Here is a 17,669-nt window from a genome sequence, read left to right on the forward strand (position 1 = left end):
AATGCAGCTCATCAACTCTGTTAACTCAGGCTTCCATCCTGACTTTAAGATTAGATTACACGCTCGTGCACATGAGTGATGAATGAGCGCACAACCAATCGTGTGAGAGAACACGATTCACTTCTCGCCAGAGGATTTACCTCTCTGCTGAAAGCTGATGATTATGAAAATAAAAATGTAAATTCATTTAAACTGCTCAAGAGTTCAGCATGAAATCATGTAGACTTTAAACACATGATTTACACAGTACAAGGGATAACTGTAAAATTATGAAGCAATTAAAGACATTTACACAACAAGAAGAAACAGCGGCTCTACGAGAGCTCAAGAGGACTGCTGCAAACGAATTCTTCATGTGATAAATGTGAATGTATATATGCCCACAAGAAGAACACAAAAGATTACATTTATTTCAAATATAAAAGCTTTTATATTTATTTGAATTGAAAACTTTATCACTCAAAACTATTACTAATAAATATAGGCTACTATTGATTACAAAACTATTAGAGATTATAAAGATGAATATTCTCCCTGAGTTTATTTTTAACTCTACCAGTTAGTATATCAAAAAGTGTTTTTACACAATGAAATAAACTAGTTTGTAAATATATATGGGATAACAGGAAACCTAGAATAAGTCTTAAAATTCTTAAGCTGTCAAGAAGGCTTGGAGGACTAGAATTCCCAAATTTAATACATTATTATAAAGCTGCCCACATTCAACTTATATTGAAGAATCGAAAGTGAAATAAAGGAAGATGGAAATGTATCAAATGGGGGAATCTATTAGTTTATCCCTGTTCCTACTCAAACAAAGCAAAACATTGAAATCAATAGATCATATTTGTATTAATAGTACTTTTAGAAAAAAAGAAAAATAGTCAAATTAAGAAAGATATATTTAAATTATGAGAAATTGCTAAGGATCCTGATTTCATGCCCAATAGATTAGATAATACATTGAAGTTTTGGGCAGATAAGAGGTCTGAAAAGAGCAACTGTTCACTGATACCTAGCACAAAAGCGTCTAAATTCACATTATTGAATTATTTACAGGTAAGAAGATATATATTAACAGAAGTTAATGTAAAAGAAATAAAAAAGGAAATGCATCCATTAATAAATGATATAACTGATACATACAATACAACTAATCCAATAAACATGTTGTGATTTTTAAAGCATGCACTTGAAAGAGATATACAGGACACTCTGAATAAAATTATATGTAGGGGGGGATGAATTAATACATATCATATAACACTACACAAACATACTACTCAATCTGCTTGGAAGATACAAATGAGATGTTTTATAACACCTGTTATTCAGAGTTAATACAGTAGCTGGTAAAAGGGGATTGCTGGAGGACAAAAAGGCTCATTACAGTCAAATTCTATACGAGTGCTCTAAATTGGTGACTAACTGGAAGTGATTAAACAGGTTAATTTAATATTTAACTGCACAACAGAAATGCATCCATAAAACTTTATTTTGGGTAAAATGCCATTGTCCTTAAACAATATATTTAGGGTATTCAGAATAGCAGCTCTGAAACAGATTACAAAAAAATGACTTAAACCAGAACCCCACAATTACAAAGATGGAGAGAAACGATTTCAGAAATATACCAAACGGAGAAAGTAACATTTAAAATTAATAATTAAAGTCTGGGATGTGAACATAAATGGGATTTGCTTAAAAATATTATAAATTAATTTAGATAGATTATTTCCTTAAGATTCTTGATTTTTTTTAACAAAATTAGATATAATACGAAGTATGATGCCCTATCACATTTCATATTTAAAAAAAGGAGGTGATGCCTTAACTTTCCACTTTATTTAAAATAACATCATGTTTTTTGCATTTCTCTTTCTTGATGTACAATTTATACATTGTCTTTAGTAAAAAAATTATAAAAAAAAACATGCAAAAATAAAAACATAAACAAGGTTACTATTGATAAATTAAAAAGTGAGCACTTGGAATACTTTATGCAAATAATTGGTATGCAATAATCAGATGTATTTTGTGAACAGCTTATATTATTATAACTTCAAGTAAAACAGAAGTTATTTTTGCTATGGCTAAAGAGGGTAAATGAAAAGCAATTAAATTTTAAATCAAATTCAACACTCTATCTGCTGAAAATGTACATTTAGATTCTCAAATAAATAATTTATCATGAAGAGTTGATTTTGTGGATTTCAAAGATTTTATTTGTAAAGTGTGCTTTTGAGTCTCCAGAACCACCGGAGCTAGGAGCAGTGTGGGGCCACTGAGGAAGGGACCACTGGAGTAGAGAGCAGGAAGTCAGCCCCTATGATGTTAGTGATGAAATCCTGAAGAGACAGTCGATCACAATCGAAAGGGACCAACTTCCTCACAGGGCCATCAAGTCCAAACCAGAACATAGCTCTGAGGGATCTCTCATTCCAGTTCAATTTGGCTGCCAGATTCCAGAATTTGAGGCAGTCCTCCGCCGCAGGAGTGGACCCTTGGGAAAGTCTCTCAATAAGTTCGGCTGGATCCATTTTGTGTGGTCGGTTCTTCTGTCAGGGTTTGATCTTAACAAGACGACGACGACGAACAACACCTGTGATACAATTAGGGCAAAGGAACTGAAGACAGAGACAATGGAGGGAAACTTCTTCTTCTTCTTTTACATTTATTGGTGGCTGGCAACCAGCTTAAAGGTGCATTTCCGCCACCTACTGGACTGGAGTGTGGAGCATTGTGCATGAAGAGGAAAAACTAAAAATAAATAAATCCTATTAATCAGACCAGTTATTTTTAAATAATTTATCAGTTCATTATAAACTTTAAACTGTTTTGGGCATCATTCAATATAGTTTTAAGTGACACATTCCCTATTTCCAATAAGCTGAGCTCTTCTACCAATTGTGATCTTTCTCTTTCGTGTGCTTCACAGTATAATATCACATGTTCTACAGTCTCTGGTAAACCACATTTAATGCAATTACTAGATTTGTGCTTACCAGTAATAAAAAGCTTATCATTAAGAGCAATGTGTCCAATGCGGAGTCGAGATATTATTGAGTCTTTCTTCCTGTTTCCGAAGATTTTTCCTTCCAATTCCAACCAGTTTTTGAATTCTATATAGGAGACGACCCCTTAACTCCTCATCCCAAATCTTCTGCCATTTCTTAATCACTGCCCCTCTAATTATTCCTTTCTACATTTATATCTATATTTATATGACCTAATATATTCTTGGCCAGATGATCTGCTTCCTCATTGTCCTCTACACCTACATGTGCCGGTACCCATAAGAATGAAACGATTAATCTATATTGTCTAATTCTAAACATACTCTTTAGAATCTCATACAATACATCTTGCCATGATGTTGATTTACCACTTAACAAACTTACTAATACAGAATATGAGTCCGTACATATTACTGTATTAATGGCTGAATTTCCTCCACCCATTGAAAAGCCATCATAATTGCTATCATTTCTGTTGTATAAACAGATAAATGGTCACTTGTCCTTTTAGCAATTCTGGTCTTAAAATGGGGAATGAATACCGAAGCCGCTGTACAACCGGATTCAGGGTCTTTAGATCCATCCGTAAAAATGGTAATCTCCTGACAATATTGCTGATCCAGATACTGTTGCGTCATCTCGTCCTTAGGTACCAATCCCTCATTATCTTTCATTTTTTCCAGTAGCTGCAAGTCAACTATTGGCATAGGAAATAACCAAAGAGGAGTTATTGGAATTGCCACTGTAGTACTGACATCAATTCTTGTCAGTCTCATGTCCTGGGCCTCTTTTTGCACATACCATCTAAAACTTGTGTTATCTTGTTTTTGTTCCCAGCACTCTTCTAATATCTTTTAAGCTGGATGGATTTCATAATGTCCTTTTAAAGATGTCCAATATGCTGTAGCCCACTTGAGTCTATGGATTCCCATTGGCATCTCTCCCATCTCTACCTGTATAGCTGATATAGGAGAGGTTCTAAAAGCACCACAACATACACGCAAGGCTTTTGCATGAATAACATCCACCTTTTTTAATAAATTTGCTGATGCATATCTGTATACTATACTCCCATAATCAATTGTTGATCTTATAAGTGCACAATCTATGTTCCTTAATGCATAGCGTCTAGCACCCCATTCCACTCCTGCTAAGCACCTCATTACATTTCTTTCTTTCTTATACTTATCAATTAACTTCTGTATATGTTCAGCAAATGTCAATTTCGTATCCAACCACACTCCTAAAAATATCATATTTGAGACCTGTTCTAACACTTATGGTGGCCTCACAGCAGAAGGTAAACACGCTGGAGCCTGTGCATAAATGTCTAATAGGAGATGGAACTTGTCGGAGAGTCTGCATAATGTGGCCGATCCTAGGGTACTGGAACTCCCCGTATGATCATATTGTGCCCGGTTCTCAAAGCAGTCACAACCCCCTCATCCTTGTTTTCCACAGATTAAAAAAAAATGTCATACTGCTTAAGAAAGACATCATATTTTCACTACAAGCCCATTAAATGAGTTCCTCAAAAAAGTCATGTGATTTTCAAAACATTCCACATTTATGAAAGTAACTGATCCAGAGTTATGAAATTAATGAAAGTAGCAGAATAGTTCCTGTCTTTTGATAGAGGGAAGACAGCAGTTCTACTAATCACAGCACACATTAGCAAGAGGTTCATTGCCTCTTGTTGGTTGTCTGCTGACACTGATGGCATGATGGAATCGGAGAACATTTATCAAAATGCTGAAGCCATAAACTGCATCAAGTCCAGTGAGAGAGACCCGAAAACAGAAGATCTGTATGCCAATGAGGACACTTTCATCCAGACTGAAGCAAAAGCTCAAAATCATGGTAAGCAGGGAATTGAGTGTTAAACAGAACTGGTGTCACATATTAGAAAGATCTAATAGTTACTTAATGGTAATTTGTCAGTTATAGTTTCTGTTCACTTGTGCATTTATTGCTTTATACTGAATTTCAGTTTATTTCAGCTTCCATCTTGACTTTACCAGTTCTTTGTAGTTATAATATGACCATACTTCTTAAAAGCTCTATCTATTTAAAACTGTATAGTTGATTTAAAACATTGTTCTAATCATATGGAGTTTATTGCTATTTTGTGTGGTTTTTCCCATGTTTTACAGGAGGAAGTGGACGTTTTATGCTGAGCACTGTGTTTTTTGGGCTCATTTGTGTTTTATTGGTGGTCGGCATCATAGTGCAACATAACAAACTCACGAAAGAGCGAGAGCTGTTGAATCTGAGTTATACAAACATAGTTAAAGAGTACAACCAAACTATAAACAGGCTGCAGGTCAATTACAGTGATCAAACTATTGAAAAAGACCAGTTACAGAGCAGATTCAACTCTTTGAATAAGAAGAAACTGCAGCTGGAGACTGAAATAAAGAAGAAGAATTCTCAAAAGGGTTTGTGTAAATTCAGTCACTACACATAGTTTCATTATTTTATTGGTTAATTTATTTAAATGAATAAGTGCATCCCATTCTGTGTGTGGAAACGGTCAGGCTGGTATTTCATATCCAGTGAGGAGAAGAGCTGGTCGGACAGCAGACAGTTCTGCAGGGATCATGGTGGAGATCTGCTCATTATCAACAGTGAAGAGGAACAGGTAGAGTTTGTGAGCTTGTGTATTTGTTTGTTAAAGGAGAGAAAGAGATTAATTACACTATAGCCTGTTTTTATCCACAGAGGCTCATATCTTCATTCAAGCAGAATGTGTGGATTGGTTTGTCAGACATCAAGCAAGAGGGTGACATGAAATGGGTGAATAATTCACCGCTGAATGAAGGGTAAGTGTTGAACCACTGGCAGATGTAGTGTGCAACTGTGTATTTGTAACTCGATTTCAGCATGTTTACGATCAGAGTAACTGAGAATCTGATTACATGTTATTCAGGTTTTGGAAAGAAAATGAACCGAATAACTTGGGTGGAAATGAGGACTGTGTTGTTCTGGATCCAGCATTACCGGTCCTGAAGAACTGGAATGATCTTCTGTGCTCACAGAAGAGAAAATGGATTTGTGAGAATTAGCTGTGTCATGGTGAAAACGTTCTGTTTTGTTATTTGAGAAAGTGAAACTGAAAAATGAATAAAAATGACTTTTTGGTCATTTTATTTTTTTGTCTTCAATCATTTCCAAAATTATGGAGAATTTTGAAATAAATGTAGCTCAAATGTAAATAGTTATTAATTTGTTGAACAATATTAATGCGTGAATTCACTTACCAATAAAAAGCCAATGAATAGTTTCTGTTTTTAACTGCAACCCTAGTGTTTGCACTTAACTGCATTTTTAACATCATGCCTAAATATGTATTGCCTGTAAAGTCAGTTTTTCAGCACTTTAATCTTTCCAGTCATCAGACCAGCACTTGTCGCTACTAAACAAATGGAATAAATCTGGCAGTATGGGACTATGATCAATGTAAACATTTATAAAATGCACGAAGAGCCCCTTTCCTTCTAACATCTAGTCATCAGTGTTGTGTAACTTAATCTCCTACAAATTATTAATTACTTCTCTAACACTGTTATCAGATTACTTTACTAATCACTTCATCAAAAACATAATCACATTACTTATTGCTTTACTTTTGTTACTTTTGAAAACACGTTTCACAGAGAAGTTGTTTTTTCCGCTCAACGAGTTAAAAATAAGTAGCCAAAAACTTTATACACTGATGAGCAAAAACATTATGACCACTCACAGGTGAAGCGAATAATGTTGATCATCTCCTAACAAGGCCACATTTTAAGGTCTGGGTAGATTAGATGGTAAGCAAACAATCAGTTCTCGTAGTCAACATGTTGAATGCAGGAGAAATGGGCAGGAGTAAAGACCTGAGCGACTTTGACATGGGCCAAAATGTTATGGCCGAACGACTGGGTCAGAGCATCTCTGAAATGGCAAGGATTGTGGGGTGCTCCCGGTCATCAGTGGTGAGAGTAAAAGTAAGAGCATTTCCACACGTACAATGTGACGAGAACTTACAGGATTGGGACTAAACAGCTGTGTGGACACAAGAAACCCACTTGTTAGTGAGACTAATTGGAATAAACGACTTCAGTTTGCTAGAGAGCATAAAGATTGGACTGTGGAGCAATGGAAAGTGGTCATGTGGTCTGATGAGTCCAGATTTACCCTATCCCAAAGCGATGGGCGCGTCATGCATAGTGCCAACTGTACAAGCCTCTGCAGGCAGTGTTATGATCTGGGGTTGCTTCAGTTGGTCAGATTTAGTCTCAGCAACATTATGCGCCAACAAAATGAAGTCAGCTGAATGTACTGAATGACCACGTTATCCCATCAATGGAGTTTTTCTTCCCTGATGGCACGGGCAACTTTCTGTTTATCATGAATAATTCCATAAATCTTTCATGAGTCTTTGTATTTGTAATTTGGGGGGTTTTTCCTGACAGTTTAGTCCACAGTGTATGTGAATGGTGAGTTTTTAAATTTGTGTGTGAAAAATTGCAGGAGGCAGCCCAAAAATGCACCAGAATTTAAGGGGTTTTAATATGCAAAGACAACTAAGTAAGCTATTCATTGGTAAATTTTCTTGAAAACTGTAAACACTGTGTCTCTGTGGCCCTAAAACTATTCCTGTTTGTTTTAAACCACCTCGTCTCCTGATAGAAGATAACATTGGCGTCGACCAATGGCGTCAGTTGGGGGCGGGAATATCTGTTCGTTTGATCAATGGAAAACAGGGGCATTTTCATTGATTTGAAAACAATGTTTATTTTATCAATTCCCTTTGGTGGTACAAGTGACGCAGAAATGATATACTGCAGCTTTAAGTTGATTACTTTTAAGTACATTAAATACTGGCTGGAGAAGTATAGGCACTAGCGCAGAAGAAAGTACTCGTACAGTAAGTTCAAGTTAAGTTCAATAGTAAGTGCAATTAGTGTGGATTGCTCGTGGAACACATGTTTTCAGCAGGTTCTTGAATGTTGAGATGGTAGCAGCTGATTGTGGGAAGGTTGGAAGCTCATTCCACCACAGAAGAACAGAGAAAGTGAAATAGCCTCTTTGTGATGGGACCACTAGGCGCCGCTCGTAGTTGGAACATCGACCTGTATAAGTGAACTGAAGTAAGTGGGTGCGGATCCATTGGCTGTCCTGAATGACAGAGTCAAAGCTTTTAATTTGATGCGGGCATCTACAGGTAGCCAGTGGAGTGAAATCAAGAGTGGAGTGACATTTCCGGCTGATTGAAGACCAGATGCGCTGATGCATTCTGGACCATCTGCAGAGGCTTAATTGTGTTAGCTAGGAGGCCAGCCAACAGAGCATTGCAGTAGTCCAGTCTTGAAATGACCAGAGCTTGGACCAGGAGCTGTGCAGCATATTCAGCCAAAAAAGGTCTAATTTTCCTGATGTTATAAAGTGCAAATCTACAAGATGAGATGTGGGTGGTAAAATTAAGCTGGTCATCTTCCACCACTCCCAGGTTCCAAGCTGTTCTGGTTGGTGTTAGTGTAGTGCTTGAGGAACACATGTCGTCAGCAGGTGTTGCTTGGACATCTCTCCTCTCCAGGAGATCTTGAAAGACCTGCAAATGAGGTATGACTCAATTCACAGTCTGAAAATAGGATGAGGGGTTATGTTGGGGTCATGTGAGCAGATAGCAGAGAGAAACAGTGAATGATAATATGTGAGGGGTTTGAGACTGACTAATTGCACTGACTTAGCGATATTGACTCAACTAACAAGTGTTTAGGAAACCTGTTTGGAATCAGTTATTAGTAATAGGCAAGCTTCACTATTACTATTGCTCATATGTTTTATGTTTTATATTTTTGTTCTAAAATTAAAGTTTTACTCCATTGATGGTTAGGTTTAGGGTTGGGGTTTGGGTTTGGAGCGGAGTTTACAATAATCAACGTCATTTACAACTAAAAATATAAGTACTTCCACTGGGGGCAGTAGTTCTAATTTCTGTAAGCACAGACCGATTTCAGCAGCAGAAACATCTGAAAATATCTCATAGACTTATGTTGCTTTCCATTCAAAGTGAGATGCGGGATATTCCTACTTGAAATCTCCAGTCTTGGACCATAAAGCATTCCACTGCCAGATACTCATTGGACAATAAATCAGTAATTGAAGGAGGGACTCGAGATATATCTAGGGACCAGAATATTGTAGACTTGGGGGTGGGCTTTTGTCAACAGCTTAACATTGCCCTAGCAACAACCCAGAACACCTTAGAAACTGCATAGAAAATACTGGAAAAGCTGCCAATATGTGTTGCGGAGTTTTGCACAAGCTGCCGAGAAGTTGTAGGCATAGGACTGTTTCTTAAGAGAAGAAACCACATCCTCTTTAGGGGTTGAAATACAGTACTCAACATCCTAAATTCATTTGCTCATATGTGAAGGCAAAGCAAATAATGGAACCACGGCCCATCTATGAAAATTCTGAATGCATAAACTACAAAAAGGCAAACAAGAGCAAACAATAAAATGAAGATATTTATGCTAATGAGGATACACCTGGACAGACCGAATCAAAAACCCAAAACCACAGTAAGCTGAAAGTTTAGTGTAAAGCAGTTAGTGATGCATGATGCAACAAATGTTTGAGGAACTGTTGAATACTTTATTATTTTGATAAGTTCTTTTCTACAAGCAATATGTCATTGTTTTGTTAAACAATTGTGTTTATGGATTAATATTAGTGATCTCAGTCAATTAAAATATTTATTTGTGATTAATCGCTGATTATGAAACTGATGAAATTTGACTATATTTACTTATTTTCCTGTTGAAATGCATTTTGTTCCTTAGGAAATAAAAAGAAACAATATGTTACAATGTTTTATGAACATTTTCCATATAATGCCTTCCACAGAGAATAACATGCACCATGGCACAAATTTAATAATATTAAACGTATCAAAGTCTTAGCGGGAGGTTGACTAATTGAAAGTTCTAGTCCCCATATGTTGTGTATTCATTCAATGCACATTAAGGATGTTTCTCAGTGTGCGTTCTTTCGTTCTTGTGGACTAGTCCGACGTCATCATCCATGCACTGCAATAGTTCAATTCCAATACTCAAGAACACAAGTACCGAGAATGCATAAAACTACCTGGATGCGTTCTTGATCAGGCCTAATATCGTGGATGCATGGGATCGCAAGAACCCATTTGAAGAGGCACTACGATGGTAGACTAAGAACATTTATTGTTTTCTCCCTCAAGAAGTACTTGAAGTTTAAACTCGACATGAAAAGTGCTCAACAGTATGTCCGAGTTCAAAATGGCATACTACCCATACTACTTTTACTGCTTACATATCTGTTTTTGGCAGAAATAGTAAGCGTAGTTTGGTAGTATGCCATTCCGAACCATTTAAATGCAAAGTCAAAGTTGAAATTGACCCTTCGCTAAGCTCCTCCCGCTTGACAAGCTTTGCAGATATTGGTCTCATTCATGAATCTTTCGTACAAATATGAGTAAATTCATATTAATTTGAGTGTGAAATGGACCTTCCTGAAATCTTTCCACTGTATTCACGAACGCCCCCAGATTTGTTAGTAAAACTTGTGTATGTTAGTGAATTCCAAACATTCGTAAATAAGAAGTGTGTGCACATTCATTCACAATTATCATAATCCACACCCAAGAAAACGGCATACACGGTAGTCACCAGGCTTGCTAGTAAATGCTGTTAACATCTATGTGGAACAGTAATGAAACCGTTTTATAAATGAAGTGCATTCACATTGTACAATTTTGATGTAGCAAGCATAATAGCATCTCCAAAAAATGAGGACTTACTGTCATTACATGTTTTTGCTGTCATCCCTCACAAAAAAGCTGCAAATTTGCCGCTCTTTATTTTCACATGCAAATGATCTTTTGGTTTGCCACAAGTGTTTGCCAGAAGTCTGAAGCTCTTCCCCAGTACTGGTAAACCTCCAGCAAACCTTTGGCAACAATGGACAATTTGCCGCAACATGTGAAAATGATCAGTGCTGAATTTGCAGCAAGTTTGCAGCAAACATGCCATGAACTCTCGATTTTCGTAAGGGATCGGAGGCTCTTTTGTGAATCAAACAGTTCAAGAAGTCAATAAAAATGGTTTGACATGAGTGTAAAATATGTTCAGTTCACACCAGGAGGAGGATTTTTACAAGCATTAATCTTCTCTGGTTCAGTTCGCATGACTGCGAACTACACATTTTGGATATCTCCCTAATCAAACACACCTAATTCAACTCATCAGCTTGTTAGTGGAGACTCTAAGACCTGAATTGGGTGTGTCAGATAAGGGAGATATACAAAATGTGAAGTGTTGGAGGGCCTCCAGGAACAGGCTGAGAACCACTGGTGTACATACCTGTCCGCAATGTGTTTATTTATGGGTTTAACAGCATTAGCATTGACCATACGTTATCAACTGAACGCGATTTACTGCTGGAAAAATGATAAGCAGATGCACAAAGTATTTTCAGAACTCATGTGGCAACACATATGTAGAAAATCATAAAATATGAGGAACAAAATCATGATGTGTCCATTATTACAAATTCAACATTATATCGGGTTATTAGCTTTAACTTACCTTGGAGCTATAGGCGGCATTTACGAGTGGGACATGTCCCTACCAATTTATGCCTCTGCCAATTTTGTACCCACCACTTTTTGCAATAGCTTTTGCCAGGTTAAGTGTCTTATGCAGAAGAAATATCTCCAGTTCTTGGGCAGGAGTTTCCATGTGTTAAAATAAGTGGCGGTCCGGCACTTCATTTGTACACTTCATAGTTCATTTGAAACTTTGCTTCTAAAGCTATGCAGTAATTTTGTGTGTGTGTGTGTTTTTCTGTTTGACAGGAGGAAGTAGATGTTTTGTGGTGAGCACAGTGTGTCTTGGGCTCATTTGTGTTATTATGGTGGCCGTCATTGTAGTGCAGCATGTCAAGATCACGGCAGAGAGAGAAATGAAGTTGAGCTTCAAGAACATGGCCGATGAGTTCAATGAAACTATTCGCAATAAGTCAGTGATATAACTATTGAACTAGAGCACATACACAACAGCTATTCGCATCAGAACAAACTGGAGACCAAAGTCAAGTCTTCCAGTGATGAATTAAAGAAAAAAGATTCTGAACGAGGTTTGTTGAAATCATTTGCTTTAGTTTCACTTTACTGTTCACATAATAGTTTTTGTATCTGTTTGTGTTTAGTGAAAGTGAACGGGTGGCATTGGTACTATTTATCTACAGATATGAAGAGCTGGTCAGACAGCAGACAGTTCTGCAGGGATCATGGTGGAGATCTGCTCATTATCAACAGTGAAGAGGAACAGGTAGAGTTTGGGTGTTTTTAAAGAGAAGAAACAAGTGAATCAAACTTGTTTGCTGTTGTTATATTCACACAGAGGTACATCACTTCATTGATCAAGCAGAGAGCGTGGATCGGTTTGTCTGACATCGAGAAAGAGGGCAACATAAAATGGGTGGACAATACACCACTGAATAAAGGGTAAGCCACCAACAAAAAAAACAAAAAAAAACTTTTTTTAACTTCTTAGTTCCCTGAATGAGTGAATCACTGATCAGAATAATTGACAATCTGATGACATTCAGATTTTGATGACAAACATGGGAATGAGGATTGTGTTGAAGTGCTTCCTTCAAAACCCATCATGAACTGGAATGATCTTCCATGCTCAAAGAAGAGTAAATGGATTTGTGAGAACTAGGATTCATCTCTCCCTGTCAAGAGAGTTAACTTTGTTATTGTGATCACATCATTTCTGATTGAGGTTCCTTTCTTTTAAAACACTGTCAGCAAAATTCTTCAACAGAGCTAATTTCATCATAGATAAACTCTTTGTTTTATAATGAAAATTCTATAATAATCGCTATAATAAACTCACAGCATCCTGCTTCTCATTCAGGTAATCTGGGACATTGAGTAATGTGACACACGTGACCTCTGATGTGTTATTTTCTTACTCAATCACATGCGGGTGTATATTATCATGAACATGTTCTAGTTATGAAGTCTCTCATTTGTTGATCTGAAGTGTTGAGGAGACAATAAGAGAATTGCAGAAGTCCAAAGTGCAATATAGTCCCAGATTACCATAATTAAACCTATTATTCTTATATTGTGTGTCTTTGAATTTACTGCTTTTGAGATTTTCAAAAATGGGCAAAGAGTTGATGTGATTTCTCTTTGAATAAAACAATGGTAAAATGCCATTATTACCATAATAATAAACTCACAGGATTTTTGTTTTCATTTCATATTTCCTAACTTTCTATATGAAGCTTAATGATGTTCCAGGTTTGGCTGTAACTACACCATTATGAGGGCACAACAAAGCATCTTTCTCCATTGATGGCCAATTAAAACTGAATCTAATTTTTTGCAAGCAACACATAAATCGCAAATATTTTATTTTAATCAGTGCTTGAAGTGGAAGAAAAAAAGTGCAGGTAATCTCCTGGTTAGAATTAAACTTTTTTTTTTTTTTTTTTAATAAATGATACTCTGAGATCTTCCCCTCATTCAGTGAGGGGAAAACTAGCCATTCCTTGTCCTGCACATACAGTATGATTAATGTGCACACAGGGGCCAGATACTTGTGTGCAGATAATAATCATTAGAAATGATTAACAAACTGATCTGATGATGTTGTGAACGCAGACACACATCTGTATTCAGAACCACACACACTCAGGATATATGCATGTATGCCGGTTCAGCTTCACATAATCTTTCTACGAGCACTAAAGAAAAGAATGGAGAATAAAAGGCTCCTTACAGGCTTCATATGGTTAGGATTAGGGTGGGGCGGGGATAGGGCATCTGCTGCCTCACAGGAACAAACTGAGGCCCCTTTGTACAATGAGCAGAAAGCGCTCGGATGTTTACCGCAGTATCATTTGGAAGGTCAGATAAAACTAAGTGATTGGTGGTTCTCATCAAATCACTGACTTACATTTAATAAAAGACATTATATCGTACCGGGACACTCTGAGAAGTGGTGGTATGCAAGAAAAACTGAGCACATCAGCCCTGAGTACATCCAAGAAAGAAAAGTTGTCCGGATACATAAATACATTAATATCCAGAATACAAACATACCAATATAAAGATGTGCTAAAAGTCTAGATCTTAGAGTTTGTATCAATGAGGTCACATCCTGTTCAGACTCTTTTTAAAACACATTAGCTTTTTAAAAGACAGCAGCTCATCTTTGAAGACACTGAGCAAATACAGGAATCAGAGGCCATTTATGAAATTATTGAACATTGGGATGAGGATGAGGATGTTCATGCTAGTAAGGATACACTTGGACGTTGAATGCTGAGTCACGACCAGACTGAATCAAAAGCTCCAAGAAACAGTAAAAAGACTTTTCTAGTTATGATAACATAAATCATAGTAGGGGTGCTCATTTTGAATTTTTTTCCTGACTGATAGCCGACGCTTGTTAACCGACCATTATCTGTAACAGTAAAAGTACGGGCAAGGAGGAGGCGAGAACCGGCTGAACAGAAACGTAAACTTTAATGAGAAACTCAACTTAAAACAAACGTAAACAAACACAGACACATATGCAACGCGGCCGCATACGTCTCTCTCTCTCCCGAACCGGCGTCTCTGGCTGCCCCTTATCTCGCTCTCCCGCTGATCAGCTGATTCAGTGCCGGCCGTGCTCCATCACGGCCCGGCCAGGCCCTCCTCGTCGTCACACTCCTCCCCTGCCCCCCACCTCCCCATCTCTGGAGGGGAGATGCTGCCCTTCCGGCCGTTCTGTCAGCCGGTGGTCCACCCCGCCTCCTGTGAACCTGGGGGAGAGAGGAGGGGAGGCGTGGGGAGAGGGAAAGGGCGAGCGGAGACACAGAGAGAGAGAGAGAGAGACAGAGAGGAGAGAGAGAGAGAAGAACTTGCTCGCCGGCTCCCGGACACGCTTTTGCCTGGTCCTCAACTGCTCCTCCGCCCTCTGGCGGACGGCAGCTCGCTCCTCCCCCGGTGGACGGCAGCGAGTCCTCCGGCCCTTGGTGGATGGAACCGCTCCTCCCCTTCTCGGCGGCCGGCAACGACCCCTCCGTCCCTAGGCAGACGGGTGCGGCTGCTCCTCTGGCGAATTGCAGCAGCGAGGACTCCGCGACAGCGCATCCCTCCTCCCTCCCGGGTTTCGGCAATACTGTAACAGTTAAAATGACGGGCAAGGAGGAGGTGGGACCCGGCTGAACAGAAACGTAAACTTTAATGAGAAACTCAACTTAAAACAAACGTAAACAAACACAGACACATATGCAACGTGGCCGCATGCGTCTCTCTCTCTCCCGAACCGGCATATCTGGCTGCCCCCTTATCTCGCTCTCCCGCTGATCAGCTGATTCAGCGCCGGCCGTGCTCCATCACGGCCCGGCCAGGCACTCCTAGTCGTCACAATCCTCCCCTGCCTGACTCAGGCCGGGGCGCCACCGGTCTGACCCTCAACCGCTCCTCCACCCTCTGGCGGACGGCAGCTCACTCATCCCCAGGCGGACGGCAGCGAGTCCTCCGGCCCTTGGTGGATGGCTGCGGCTGCTCCTCTGGCGAATGGCAGCGGCGAGGACTCCGCGACAGCTCCTCCCTCCCGGGTTTCGGCACTACTGTAACAGTTAAAAGGACGGGCAAGGAGGAGGTGGGAACCGGCTGAACAGAAACATAAACTTTAATGAGAAACTCAAAACAAACGTTAAACAAACACAGACACATATGCAACACGGCCACGTGCGTCACTCTCTCTCCCAAACCGGTGTCTCGGCTGCCCTTCTCTCGCTCTCCCGCTTATCATCTGATTCAGCGCCGGCCGTGCTCCATCACGGCCCGGCCACGCCCTCCTCCTCGTCATAACCTGTGTTTGTGACTCACACAGCTCTTCGTTGTGAGCGCCGTCCAGCAGTCGTTCATAAGAGCCACGAACTTAGTGCTAGCACTACGTTTTTCTCTGCAAAACAGGCTTCAATTCGAATGGGTAATAGTCGGTTTTGATGGGATTTGGTAATTAGGCTCGATATAGCCCAGTAGCTCCTGAAAACCCTCACCACAGACCACGCTGATGGGCAAAATGTCTTTAACCACCACTGAACAGATTCTCTGCGTTATCTCCTCAGACTGCCGCACATCGCATCAAGCTAATATAGAGAGCAAAGTGTGTCGCCTCCATCACCTGATGCTTGTGGATTTTTTCTTCGCAAGTGGTATTGCATTGTGCTTGTACTACTGCTAAATTTCAATACCGCATTGCACATCTTACAAATAACCTCGTCGTCCTTTCGGTCGAAATGGTCCCGCGCAGTACTTCTTTTAGCTCACTCAGCGAAATACGGCTGTAGGCACTTGTGGTTGTTGCACGTGTCGACGCCCCCATGAGTTGATTGATATGTATAGCCTATTTTTTTTTTACCATGCAGCAAACTTATTTAAATTACTTTTTTTAACTGTTAGTATTAATCGGACACAATTCTTACTGTCGGTTAACAGTTTACCAGTTAATTATAATCATCCCTAGATCATAGTTATAAAAAAGTACAGCAGTTGTGCATAACTAAAATAGATTCTCTACTCTCTCTATACAAATGACTGCACCTCGACTGACCCCTCAGTAAAGCTACTAAAATTTGCAGATGACAACACTGGTTGCCCTCATAAGTGATATCCTCCTCGGACCACTATCTGTATTTTGAAAAATAGGGGAAGAATTTATGTGCTTTTTCTTTTAATAAAAATGGTAAATTGTCACCATTACCGAAGTAATAAATGCATTAAAAAATGTGTTTCTATTTCATGTTTCCTTTCTAACACAAACCCACCTCTGAGATTATCAAATAAAGTATGAAGTGAAGATCAGTGGTTAAAGAAGAGATAGAGGAAACCAGAAGAGACTATCATAGCCTAGTGATTTTAGAAACCAGTCAATGCTGCGTAAAATTACATTTAAAAAAATAAACTCAGGTTAATATGAAATGAAGAATAACACTTATTTACTTTTTGCTATTTCTTATCTTTTCATTTTTTTCCCCACCTAATCAGAGCCATAAGTGCGAGACGGACCACTAGTGGTATTCAAATGAATGGGAGAGATTGGAACGCCCAACGGTCAACGGATGAAGAAAGGAAGTCCCGCCTTACAGGTATATGAGCCAATCACCTTTTAGATGCAGACATCGTATGTCAATCATCTCCGGAACGCGCATGCGCATTAGCTATACAAGCCGTGAAAACTGCGCTTTTTAGCGTAATCTAAGGTAAATAAACAAAATTTATGATACCAGTGTTGTCAGATTTTATTGCTGATTTGATATATGTTCTTTGATAGTAATCTTGACCAACCGGTTTTGAGATTTCTGTGTTCCCCCATTCAAGTAGATAGGAGCTGCACTATCATGACTGAATATAGCGTCTCGAGAGCGTTCCAAAGATAGCCGCCGAGTGAACTGACTCGCTAGAGTGACTTTGCTTTGACCTAATAATGCAGAAACAAGGATATTTCTTCCAGCCCAGCAGAGTGCAGCATAGGACCAGTTTCACCGACTAAAGTGACCAAAGAAGAAGGGGACACATTACATCCAGAGCACTTGCTACAGTTCAGTCTC

General features: G+C 39.0%; 1 protein-coding gene across 1 annotated transcript; it reads left to right on the plus strand.

Moving 5' to 3' along the window:
* Nucleotides 1-3,277: 3,277 nt before the first annotated feature.
* On the plus strand, nucleotides 3,278-17,579 carry LOC127444262 (CD209 antigen-like protein 2). The gene is made up of 10 exons (XM_051703538.1): nucleotides 3,278-4,877; nucleotides 5,171-5,455; nucleotides 5,555-5,658; nucleotides 5,739-5,839; nucleotides 5,947-6,071; nucleotides 12,063-12,179; nucleotides 12,291-12,373; nucleotides 12,446-12,549; nucleotides 17,107-17,207; nucleotides 17,440-17,579. Exons 1-10 carry the CDS (start codon nucleotides 4,739-4,741, stop codon nucleotides 17,496-17,498), a joined length of 1,218 nt encoding a protein of 405 aa, XP_051559498.1. The 5' UTR covers nucleotides 3,278-4,738; the 3' UTR covers nucleotides 17,499-17,579.
* The last annotated feature ends 90 nt before the right edge of the window (nucleotides 17,580-17,669 follow it).

Source organism: Myxocyprinus asiaticus, chromosome 7, assembly GCF_019703515.2.
Source record: "Myxocyprinus asiaticus isolate MX2 ecotype Aquarium Trade chromosome 7, UBuf_Myxa_2, whole genome shotgun sequence".
NCBI lineage: Eukaryota > Metazoa > Chordata > Actinopteri > Cypriniformes > Catostomidae > Myxocyprinus > Myxocyprinus asiaticus.

What these genes read in the sequence shown, in the direction of transcription:
- LOC127444262 (XM_051703538.1), top strand. Translation starts at nt 4,739, where the DNA reads ATGATGGAATCGGAGAACATTTATCAAAATGCTGAAGCCATAAACTGC. An exon ending in GAAGAAGAATTCTCAAAAGG is followed by an intron (nt 5,456 to 5,554) that starts GTTTGTGTAAAT and finishes GGAAACGGTCAG; the next exon opens with GCTGGTATTTCATATCCAGT. An exon ending in GAAAAAAGATTCTGAACGAG is followed by an intron (nt 12,180 to 12,290) that starts GTTTGTTGAAAT and finishes ATTTATCTACAG; the next exon opens with ATATGAAGAGCTGGTCAGAC.